Raw genomic sequence first — 13,439 nt, 5'->3', positions numbered from 1 at the left:
TGTTAAGACATGCAGTATGAGCTGATATAAGGGCTGATATGTTAGAAAATAAAAAAACACAAAAAAAAAATTAAAGAAGATTTTTATTTAAAATGCATGAAAAAGTTTATTTTTTCAAATAATGTTTGTCTTATGTGACTTTTTTTTAACCTTTAAGGCCGTTTCTAATGAGTCCATCACTTCTATTTTTATTTACATAAAACATTATTTTGATGACCGAACAGACATTTTTTACCGAATTTCATTTAAAGTATATTTTTATTTTCTACTAATTTAGTTTTACAAAATATGTGCTCTTATGTTAGCACATAATATCGTATGTTTCAACGAATATATGATTCTACAGTAATACAGATTCAGTATAGTAATATTTTTCTGTGAACTTCATATTACATTTTATTTTATTATAATTTCACTGATTACTGAATAAATGATTTCACGAATGACAGTCGTATTGCTATCAGGAATCAACCTATATGCAAAATTTTGGTCCTGCTGGATAATAAGCGAGTGTAAAATTAATTCCAAGATTTGATTCGGGATAGAGTAAGTTAAATAAAAAAAGTGTAAAGCTGCTATGTGTGCATTTACAATAAAATAAGAATCCAAAATTTATAACTAGATGTTGTACATTGACTCATTTTCTTTTTATATTTCATTTAAATTAATCAGGTGATCGACATGACTAAACGTGTCAAAAAAAATTATAGTCAGTACACTGTTACTGAGTTTTCTTATGATATGAATGTAATATTTGCAAAATAACATTATTTTGTTTCCTATTATTATTATTCTCAACTTACAAATACGTATATGTTTCTTCTGATTATATTCAGTTTTTCAAATATTAGTTTGTCAAATGATCATCAGTAAAATGCTATGTCCAAAAAAGAAGAAAAATAATATGAGAAAAATAATTTACTATTGTAATTTTTTACTTGAGTACATCTACTGACTAACTTCATAACTTAAACTGTAAGCGATTTATGTACGATGTGTTATTTTGGCATTAGGAATACTCTACTCTTATTTTTACAAATTTCTTTTTACATAAATTTCACTACATTCTGCATTTTAGAATTAAAAATATAATACACCAAAATCTTAACTATAAAATTTAAGTAAAAATTAATAATTTCAAATTAAAAAATATTATTGCTTGAAAAAGAGTGACAACAAATAAAAAATATTCAACTTATATAAACAGCAGGCCCTTGAAAGAAAATTTTCATTTATGTTATAAATAGATTTATAATTGCAAGAACTCTAATTTGTCTAAGAATGAACTAAACGTTTATAGAAGTAAATATTGAAAGAAACAATAGTACATAACAGTCCAAATAATGCAAAAAAAAAGCAAGTAGCAAGTGAATAAAAGTTGCATATTGTTACATAAATAAAAATAATTTCTAACAAATAACTACTTAATTAAAAAATAGAATGGATCTCAAGAAAATACAGTTTTAATAAATGCAATAAAAAAATTATTCAATCACATTAAATTGCAATCAATAAATATTAAGGGAGTAATAAACTCACTAAATTCATAGATTTAAAACGAAATCTAAGCATTCAGAAAAGAGACAAGCAACTTTCCAGTGAGTTTAAGGAACTGTATGGGTGGGATATCTTGAGATGTATACGAGATAAAAATACAGATAAGGTTTATATTTATAATAGCAGAAAAAAAACAAAGATAATAAAAAATGTAAATCTTCCAATTGCATAAAAACAAAAATGGGGTCGGGTCAGAAAAGCAGCTTTCATAGAATTATTTTATGATAGTTTGATGTCATCTTTTAAAAAACTTCTAAAAAGTAAGATATTCTTAAAAGTTGTAATATTTTAATTTACTAACTCATTTTCTCCTATTTTTATTTAGCTAAATATTTATCCAAATTCTAAAAAAATCCCAACATTTTTTTAAATCGTCATTGTTACTTACTTGTCAGCCAACTGATACTAAACTAAGATTAATAAATATAAGATCAAACAGTTCTGAATATTAACATAAGTATAAGAGATAAATCACTTACAGTGATCTTGTACATTCAAAATATTTTGGCGAGTTTCTTATGTAACTCAACTTCTTTTTAATTAATTGTTGTACTAGAGGATCTTACTGATATAAGATCAAAGTTTTATACAAACTGTAATATAAAAATTTATAAGTTTAGATTACTTTACTGTCTTGTCTAGGGTTAAATGTAAAATGTACATTTATAAATAATATTTTAACTTGAATGATAATAATTCTTACTGAAAACACCAAGGTAGAAGATAAATCATAGGAATAAAATTCAGATTATCTGTGTACTTAGTAAGCAATCAGTAAATAAAAAAAAACTTTACTGAACATCTGGTTTGGTTAAGTTCTAATTACTTCACTATTTAATACAAAAAAGAAAAACCCAATTATCTTAATATGACTACTAAATACACTTAATTCTGAATGCAGAGTTTCTTGAGCAATTTAAGATAAAAAATGTTAACACAAGTTTTAGAGTCCATGATTATAAATAAAATTAAACAACTGTTTATATAAAAATATCTCAATTAATGATCATCACCAAAGTGTCACCAATACCAAAGTGTCATCAAATAGGCTATTTCTTGTTCTTTCTCGTTATGCAATCTGCATTATTATTATTAATTTACGATACAAAATCTAATTATTATACAAAAATAATAAGAATTTTTTTCATAATATTTCATATTTCCAGTAGGGTTATCATAACTGGTTAGATATTATTTTTTGCTTTTCCTGGCATTGTCACTCTAACAGTTGTAGTTGATGTGTTTCAGAGTACCTCCATTCTCAAAGCTACTTTCAACACTAAGTCTTCATGAGTTGGGATCAATGAATAAATAGCTAAGTTAAGCTCCTCCCACTCACCATCCCTACTGTCATGATCTTCTGTTTTGTTCTCTTCTCGTTCTAACAATTCTATAATTTCTTGAAACTAATCTTTGTGATTTTTTATTATTTTAAAAATTCTAGATTTTTAAACATTACATCGGATTGAGTGTTTATTTGTTCATTAATTAAGTCCTATCCTTTTAATTTTAGCTTGAATATTTCACGTTTTTAGAATATTTAAATGTTTCCCTTTTTCTGTAAAATGTAATATTTTCATAGATTTTATCATTTTATTGGGAAACGATAAAATTTGTAGCACAACTTGAAAATTTTTTTTTTTTATTTATATGATCTTATATGTTCATTAAATTTTATTTTAAATTTTCACCCTGTTTGTCCTATATACATTGCTTTACAATTAACAGTGACATAATTAATTAATTCATAAACACTCGCTTCGATGTAAGTTTAAAAATCTAAAATTAAAAAAAAAAAAAATCTCAAGGATTAGTTTCAAGAAATTGTAGAACCATTAGAGTGAAAAGGATAAAGCAGAAGAAGCCATGACAGTTGAGATGGGAAGTAGGAAGAGCTTATCACTATTTATTCAATGATCTCAACTCAGGAAGACTCAGTGCTAAAATAGTTTTAAGTATGGAAGTACTCCGAAACACATCAACTATGAATGTTAGAATGAAAATGCTAGGAAAGGTAGAAAATAACACTAAATTAAAAAATAACTATAATACATAACTTCAATTTTTTAGAGATAAAATAAAATTAACATTTTATATTGCATAAACAAATAAAACAAATGTTAATTAAGCATGACAAACGTAAATCTGAAGTTAATGTCTGATAAAAATTAAAACATTTAGTTAACATAATTAATCTCATACCAAAAATTGTTAATAAAAATGTATTAGCCAATAATTTTTGTTGTTCAAAATAATACTAATATGAATTTCATACTTTCATAAATTAAAAAAAAAAATAAATATTGAAGTAGAAAATCTTAAATCAGAAGTATACTGTTAAAAAAATGAAATACAAAATGAATACATATCTCACTTATCAAGTAAAATATTATATGCGATTAATACTATAAAAATATACTGAATGACAGTCATTCATTACTGAGCTTGAGTTTTGCAGCTGATGTATGGATTTTGCAATATTCGAGGTGATGTTTCCATTACTCGCAATAATAAATTATCCAAATAATCTTCTAAATCATTTTGTTGATTACGCTTCTCATTTAATTTTGATTCCAAATCTAAAACCATCTCGATCAAGTCCTATAAATATAATAATAAACACATTTATTAATTTTTTTTATTATAAAAAATTTTATTTCTGTGGTTTTTTTTCTAAATATAAGATATTCTTATGTTAAATTTAAATTTTAGGAAAAGTAGGAAAACCCAGTATCACATGATAGCTACCTAAGCTACCAGTTTAGTTGTTCACATAACTTCTAATTAGGAAACAGACTCCCTAGATAGTCCTCCAGGCAGATTTGCCCCACCATTAAGCCTCCATAAGAAGCAACTGTCCTGTTGCCTACTAGGTGTCAGCATACCACAGGTGGTAGCTGATATAATTTCCTCTGACCAGCATAACAAAATGTGCTGTTTCAAAAAATTAACAAAATGACATGGAAATTGTGTTTCTATCAGATCTTTTCAGAGCTAACTGATGATTATTTAACATCTTTTTCAATCAGGGTAACTGCTGTGGTGATCTCCAATGACATATCTGTAATTCCACAGAAGGTGCTGCATAATTAGCTCTGAAAAAATTCTTCTGAAAGTACAATTAACATGTATTTTTTAAAACAAGTAAATAATAATCTTTAATACTTAAAAAAAAACCAGCTTCAGGACAAATTCTTTCCAATTTTAAAATCAAATTAATTACTTCTAATTCTAGGAACTCTACAAATAATAAGCCTAAGATTACGAGTTAAAAATTGTTTTATTTTCATTAATTTTCAATGTACTGTTTACTACCTAGATATTACTGACTAAACTGAAACAACTTTATTACATTATGCTTTCAATTAGATTAAAACAGAAAAGTTTTTTGAAAAAACTTCAAGCAAAGGAACAGTGTCAAACATAGTTCATTAGTTTCAAAACCTGCTTCTTATTTTGGTGATTACCCAACCAACAACAAAAAAAGTGTGATCATAAGAAGAATTATAAGAAAATACTCGTAATGTGTAACACTCGAATAGACTATCATTAATATTAAAATGAATTTTCTAATAATTCACTTTTCAAAAATAAATAAAATTCTAATTTAAAAATGAGAAAGTATTAATTCAACGTTTTACAAACAGAAGTAGAAATAAATTAATATATCTGTAATTTTTCTATAACATAAAAAAAAATTTTACTACAAAAGTACCTTTTAGTATATACAAATGAATATCTAAATAATTTTTTTTTTACTCTCAGTTTAAATTTTTGGCTTTTCAACATCAATTAAGGTTTATAAAATAAAAAAAGGTCTACTGGGACCAGGTCAGAACTGTAAAAAAAATTTCATTCCATTTTTTTTAAACAGAACTTGAAGATTATCAATGCTGAGTGCAAGGGTGCACTTTTGCAGTGGAACAGCTATGACTTGGAGCGCCAAAAAATTGGAGTTATGACTTGTTTCTTTCTGCTGACATTTTTAAAACTTCAAGGTAGTAATGCAGTTTATAATTTGTTTTTTTAGTTAAAACATTTTAGCAAAATACATCTTTACTGTTGAAATAACGGTCTGTCACAGCCTTCCTGAGCGTAGATCATTATTTGCTGATTCACATCTATTTTTAATTTGTGTAAGCTATTCCTAACCCAAATTAATTCTTCTTTATAGGATCAGAGGTACTCAATAACATTTAAATATTATCCATTCTTTATATGAAAGAGGGCTTAGGGATCAACTCTCAGAAGACAAGTAATTAAATATATTTAACTTATCCTGGATTGGACAATCACACAGAATCCCCGTTTTGATAAAATCATTAGGAAAGCCAGATGGTTGATTACAAATTGTAGATTAATGTTAGTATGGAACAAGGGACTAACTCCAATACTCAATCTGGGGCTGAGTATAAGTCAGTGGTGAAGCCAAAGACCTTGTATGGTGCTTTGGTGTGGTGGAAAAAGGCTTAGTAACCAACTGTGAAAAATGAACTCTGGACTCTCTAAAGGCTGGTGTATCTTTGTATCTCTGAATCCTCGATGAGTACTCCTACAGTGAACTAGAGGTTGTTGCCTCTCCATAATTGCTGAGGCTAGATTTACAGCTTATAAAGTTGTCAGCAATCGATATCAGAGAAGGAATACTGCTGGGCAATGTGCCATCATGAGCAATGGTCATATGCTGAATGAGACTATTCTTGAAATGAAGATTGGTAAAAACACACAAGACTCATGCTTTCACCCATTTACTGTTGACATTAGGAACAGGAAGGAATAAAAAAAATTTTACACCTGGGGTTTTCACTAGTTAATGGTTCAGCAGATTATTAGAGTTTTCCAGCTGAGATCTATCACAATGCAAACTGGTATAGTGAAATTACAGTAGCAAATAAATTTTCACATATAGCGACAACAAGGTAGGCTAGGAGCATTTAGTTTATATTGTTTTAATTCTAAACTTATATGGGATACTATCTGGCTTTTCTTAGTCTCTCTCTCTCTATCAAGATGATGTAACTGCACTCATTGTCAGGGCTCCAAGACATAGAATAAAATGAGAGAGCTGTTATATTCACAAAGAGAGAAGCTTAACCCTTAGAGCCTCAAGGTAACGATATATCGTACATGAGTGCTTGTGCTAAAAGTCTCACCCGTACGATATATCGGTATGTAGTTTTTATGTTCATATATTTATTTACGTTACTGCTAGATCGCTCATATAGTATCTTTTCTTAAAGCTTACAATTTGTAGATATTGATAGTGTAGGTTGTTTTCATTTTACGATACATATTTTACAGAATAATCCATTTCAAAATTCCGATAATCTCTGATGTAAACAGAAGTTTGTTCCGTGCATTCACGGTTATGTTTTGGTTACTCCGTGGGTTTATAAGAGATTTTTTTATAGGTATTATAATATTGTTTTATGAAATTAGAGTTTCAATTATAGTGTTAGTTGTAGTTTTAGTTACCGTGATCCGTAAAATATTCAGATTTATTCGTTAGTTCGGTGTTTTTTTTTCTACAATGTCCGGGCCTAGTAGACGTCTTACTAATGCAGAAATTAATAACTTTTTTGTAGATGATACTGATAGCGGTTTCGAATTATCTAGTGACAGCGGGGCCGAAGAAGATGATGAATTAATCATAAGTGATAGTGATGGGGATTCAGAAGAAGATGAGGCATACAGAAACATCATTGAACCGGAAGATAATGTCCCTCTTCCACATCAATTTTTGGAACTCCCCAGCCCAAAAGATATGCCTAATCCAGGTTCCACAACTATAATTTATTTTTATTTATTATTTACACTTAATTTATTTGAACTGATGGTGAAAGAAACCAATAGATCAGCCAATCAATATTTAAATGCAAATAGAGATGTCTGAACCATACTGAAAATGGAAAAATATTACCATTTCTGAAATGAAAGGTTTTATTATAGCTTGCATACTGAATATGGGGATAATTAGAAAACCTACTCTTAAGAGTTACAGCTTCATCACAGGCAACCCCTTGGTTTGGTAAAATGTTTTCAGCGCACCATTTTAAAGTTATTTTGAAATTTCAAAGCATAAATGTTACAAAAAAATGGTAACACAAAAATTTCAATAACTCTGTAAATAATATGAATTTTTAAGTGAAATTTTTTTAATTTTGTTCACAAATAATTTTAGTTTTTAGAAACAGAGATAGATTAGATATAAATAGCAAGGATTTTTTCAAATAAAGAACAAATTCAGTATTTTTTTTTTTAAATGAAAAAAAGTTGAATTTTATTTTTTAAATAATTAATCAAGGGTGTAACACCATTTTGGATTGCAGCACCACAATCTACATAGTTTACTGAGTAATTACAATTTTTTTCATAATTTTATCGTGTATATTGTTATTTCTGTGGCATTTCTACTAAACATCTACTTTTTCTGAAAAATGTGCTTGGCTTTTAACTAGTACTTACAAAATAGGCTTGAGGCCGCAAGGATTAAATTTGCAGGACCTGAGCTAGTCTCATAAATTCTACTGCAACTCTAGAACTGCAGTTTTTAAGTGGACCTGCATTTTTTAAGTTTGTTTTAAGTGTGCAGAAAGCACACTGGTGTTAGCATCTCCAAACTAAATCTGGAAAAGGCACTAATCTGTCGAAATAGACTGCTTTCAAAATTCCCTCATCTGATTAGGTAGATGCTCATTCAAAAAAGTCATATTTTTAATAAATGAACATTGAACACTCCAGAGGCATCTACCTAATGTGGTTCTACTCGAGCTGATATTCAATATAGGGTTTGTTAACAGTCTCCTTAGACTGAAGTTGAATATGAGAATCTTGAGAGGAAATGATTTCAAATCTTTGGGAGTTAGTAATCTGGAATATATGCTTTTTCCTGATCTAGTCGAGAAAGTTCTGGCAATCGTTAGAGATAGGTGGAGAGACTGTGTAAAGTTTTTGGAAGCGCAGAATGACTTACGGGTAAAACCTTTTAGAGGAAACCTGCTATCTCTTACAATAAATAAATATATAGATTAGGAGATCTTTTGTTGCAGAAAAGAAATCTAATAATATGAAACGTAGGATAACAATATGATAGGAAAACATGGACAATAGGAAATCTAGAAAAACAAAGAGTAGAAGATTTTATTGTGTGATGTTACTTGACAATATTGAACATTAAAAATGGAATCAAGAGGTTTTAATAAGAAAAATAGAGAAGTATAAGGCAGATCCTTTATCAATTAAATTATTTAAAAAAAATTCTTTTATTATTTCTTCTATTAGATCATTTTTAAGGTACAATAAACTTTTCATAAGGCAATTTGTACCAAATTTAAACATCTGGAGTTTCTTTTATTTTCATAATTTTAATTAACATTTTTTTGTTATTATTCTCATCCACAATACAGCAAAAATTTATATTTGAATTGAGAATAGAACAGTTGAACAAATGTCAACATTTTTCTTTTATGTAAACTAAAATAAAAAAAAAGAAATCTCTCATTTATGTAATTTTTTAAAATTGATAATAAAGAAACACAGAACATGACAAAATTAATCAAAATATTCTTTAATACCTCTCTTGATTTTCCTTCAAATTTTTTAAGAACATCAGGAGTAATCCTAGTGTTACTGGAATTATACAAATTTTTTTCTGTCTCACCATTCATTAAAATTCTTTCAATTGAATTTCTATTTAAAGTTGATGGAGAATAGGTTGGCTTAGTATCTGAAAAAAAGCAACAAAAATGAAACTGGTAATATATAATGAAATAAGATAAATAAATGTATGTATTGTTCTAAACAATTTTTTTTATCAGACTAAACTAATTTTGTTTTACTATACATATATGAAATTTTGTTTGTTATACATGAGTGTAATCATTACAATTATTATAATAGCACAATAAACAAATAGTTTTAATTCATTGGCGACCATTTAAATTAGGAAAACAGTTTATGCATTTTCTTTAAAAAAAAAATGTATGTACCGTTATTTTGTGTATGCAAATTCAATCATGGATTAATTATTATTTAAAATTTTATGCATTGGGTTATGCTCCATGTACTTGCAAAGAAAATAAGAGATCAGACCCCAAGGCATACATGAATAGACTATACATGAATATGTAATAAGATTTAGCAGACTCAAGAAAAAGTAAAATAACAAAAGTTGGTATAGAACTGATGAAATTTTATAACTATTTTTAATGACTTTTTCTGATGTTCATAAACAAAGAGGAAAATACAGATGATAAGTATACATGCATTTGATACTGGTATGAGAAATTAATGATACCACATCTCAAATATACAACAAGCAGGCTATGATGAATCTGCATATTTGACGAAGATAAAAAGGAAAAAATTCTGAAATACTTCAGTAATTTAATGTAATGTAACATATTTATAAATAGATTAAAGGACAATAAGACAGTCATTTGAAACAAAATAATTTAAGTAATCTCACTCAATAAAATAATTTCTAGATCCTGTTAAAAAAAGAAAAACTATCTCTTATTACCTGACTGTTTCATAACACGTAGAATGTCTAAGTAGTATCCTGAAAAATGTAAAGCATGTGACAAGTATAAAATTCCAACAGCTAATGCCATGATTAATAAATAAGTGGCATTTAAAAACAGGATAAACAATGGGATTTATTACAGTAGATTACAAAAAAATCAAGGGTAAGGTGCACTGTTGTTATTAATCACCAATCCTAACCTTAAAACTAAAAAAATTAAGCTTCTAGTAAAAAAAAACCCTAGTGACATTACTACAACAGCTTTTCTATCTCATGGGATATTATCAAGTTCAACTAATATAATCATTAAAAATTATGGGGATTTTAACATTTGACAGTCATATGAAAATGCAATAAAAAGCCTATTATGCCATAAAAATTAACTGCTATCTTGATTTTCAGTTAAAAAAGGACCAAATCATGAATTTTATCAGTATTGTTACAGTACATACATAGTCACATAATTCTAGTACCTGGATAGTAAATGGAATGTGAAAAAAGGAAAACTTTCTATTAAAACTACTGGAAATCTTGGCCATCTGTTAAAAAAGTGTACAAACTCTTTAGAGTATTTCACAGCAAAACAACTGTATAGAATAGTACAGATTGTTTTATTTTCCTTGCTCATTCATAATAAATTAATAACAGGTTTAAACAACAGATAAAACTTCGTTTCTTAAGGATATTATTCGTTAAAATTTTAATGTAGTCTATTAATGAAGAGATAAAAATTATTGAAATTTCACTACTGGGAAGATGGGTGAAAAACAAAGCATTTTTTAGATGTAACTTACCATAATTTCTGCAAGTTTTCAAATAAATTAAAATTGTTAATGATAATACAAAAAAGAACAAATTTAATGTGATATAAAACTTATTTTTTTTTCCATCAAGTGGTTCTGAAGATGCAAATCTTTAAGGATAAGATTTTCCTTGTATTACAAATACATTACAAACTCATTCTGCAGCTGACCTGTTCAGTATGATATAAATGACTTCATAAATATTAATTGAATCTTCTTCTGCTCGCAACAAAATAATATGTGTAAAAACAGCAAATTTACATACATACTCCTCAGCATCCTAGCTAATTTTATGAATTTTTTTTTTAAAAGCACTATAATAGTTTTTTTAAACATATTTGCAAACACTCTTAAAGTATGTAATCATTAAAGATTTAAAAGATATGACAAAAAAACCATTAAAATGGAGTAAAGTAAGAGTGGTTATAATTATATATATATATATATAAAGTAACTTCTCCAATGAAACATTGCACCCTGAAAGCTATGTTTTATCACTGAAACAAGTTTAATATACAGTAACACTTCATCACTTGGAGAGTATATGTTCCTGAACTTTGCTATAAGAAGTAAGCTCTGTTAATAGATGAACAAAGATTTGATCATTTTAAGGTTAAAAGGTTATTTTTAAAAATACAGTAAAACAAAAAATATTATGTTTTAGATAAGATATTTAAATACATATTAAATTTTGAGAACTGCACCCTACATCATTCTAATAAAGTATAATTAATACATACTATATCTTATTTATTAAAGTCACTTACATGAATAATGTGTTAAAAAACAACTAAAAATAAAAACAAATTCAAGCGGTGTTGACAAAGTGTTTATTATTAAATAAAAATCTACTGATTTATTTTTTACATGCAGCTCTGTAAGTTTTACAAACTACAAAATTAAAATCTAACTAATTTTTTTTCTTTATTTTTATTTACAAAGAACTATTAATAATGTTCTAACAATAACGTTAATGTTTAATTATCAATTTTTACTTTAGGCCTACAGTAAATGTAAAACCAAACAGGAATCAGGTTTAACACTGTCTGGTGTGCAAAAAATATTGTAATTTTTGCTTAGTTCACATCATTTTCCACTTCATTAGATCTATATACTTCTAAACCATAAACTTCATCCTGTATATACATTTATTTATATCAGAAACTTAATAACATATCAGTCTAGCAAAACAAAACCTCAATTAATAAATTTATGATACTATTAGGTTAACTATGTTCATCAAGTATCTTTGATGTATCATTTTTATTCTTATCCTTCTGCATTTCTAATTATTCCTAATAGTTTTTTCTGTCAGCTGTCATTTCAGTACTCAACAATGTTCTATAACTTTGATAACTACAAAATCAAATGATTTGATATCGAAATTTAAACAAAATAAAAACCTGACTAATAATAATGAGTCATTAATTACTTAAATATTGCTGTAATGATTCTAAATTAAAAAAAAAAAAAAAAACAGTTAACATAATTTAAATTGCTTTTATCTTATTTTTGTATAACAGCTGGTGATAATGAACAACCAAACCTATGAATAGTAGATGTGAAAATAACCAGCAATTACTTATCATTATATTTACTTACAATGATTGTACAGCATCATATAATGTTTGGTTTTTAGATTTAGCTGGTTTTCTAAATGCTATTTTAATGTTCTAGTGTAATTATGTCTGATATCATAGGATGAGTGATATGTATCTTTTTTTAAACATGGTACAACAGTACCTTGTAGCTGTAGGGCTACACTGATGAAAGAATATCTTATAACGTACTAATTTGGTTGCATGCTGCTTATTACATGATGTGTTACAACATAGCTTATTTGACATGTGCTGCATTCTTTTAATTTTAAAATTAACTTTTTTCACTTAGCTTCATCTTTTTTTTAGGCAGTACCACTGTTTTCTTCTACAGCTGCAAGTGCAAGTATATTTGCATCATGGCATCTAGTAATATTTATATATTTAATATACAAACATAAAATATATTTAATGTACATTATATTCATATACAAAATTTACTTAATATATAAAGAAAATGTCAATGCAGTTACAAACATATTAAGAATTAATTTTATAAAAGTATGGATACTTTTTAAAACAAGTATCTGATTTAAAAGATTAATAACTCGAACAGTCAACCATAAAAGGATTAATGACATTTGACATCACCTAACTGCAAGTTTTTCTATGAAATTGATACATCAAATTTATGTTTGATTAATCAAAACACAGCTACTAGGAAATAGATACATTTTTTAAATTCTAGTGTTCACAAGTATTTAGTGTAAAATGCTATACTGTAACATTTAAAAACAAAAAATGTTCTAAAAATAAAAGTTTTTTTATATTTCACAGCCTTACAGAATTACATCTATCTGTACAAATGATGTAATTCGTGCCAAATTAAGAAAAATAATTTACTATTTTCAAGCAAAGAATAATTTCCACACATAATTTTTCCTACTGTGAAAATAAAATTCTTTTGTGTATGGGTGTGATCACATGTGTGATTTAGGACTACCACATTACATATAT

At 27.0% G+C, this 13,439-nt stretch overlaps 1 protein-coding gene across 2 annotated transcripts in view; it reads right to left on the bottom strand.

Annotated features, from left to right (window-relative positions):
- Positions 1 to 905: 905 nt before the first annotated feature.
- Rip11 (Rab11 interacting protein) overlaps positions 906 to 13,439 on the bottom strand; it is a 149,430-nt gene continuing 136,896 nt past the window's right edge. For both annotated transcript variants that reach the window (XM_075362408.1, XM_075362410.1), the window contains 2 exons: positions 9,132 to 9,283; positions 906 to 4,158 (listed from right to left, as the gene is read on the bottom strand). In XM_075362408.1, the coding sequence (XP_075218523.1) occupies positions 3,994 to 4,158; positions 9,132 to 9,283 (317 nt within the window). In that variant the 3' untranslated portion in view covers positions 906 to 3,993. The remainder of the gene's footprint in view (positions 4,159 to 9,131; positions 9,284 to 13,439) is intronic.

This window comes from Lycorma delicatula, chromosome 4 (genome assembly GCF_047948215.1).
Source record: "Lycorma delicatula isolate Av1 chromosome 4, ASM4794821v1, whole genome shotgun sequence".
Classification (NCBI taxonomy): Eukaryota; Metazoa; Arthropoda; class Insecta; order Hemiptera; family Fulgoridae; genus Lycorma; species Lycorma delicatula.
The sequence above is the reverse complement of the archived record's forward strand: the minus strand, read 5'-3'. Positions and strand labels throughout refer to the sequence as shown.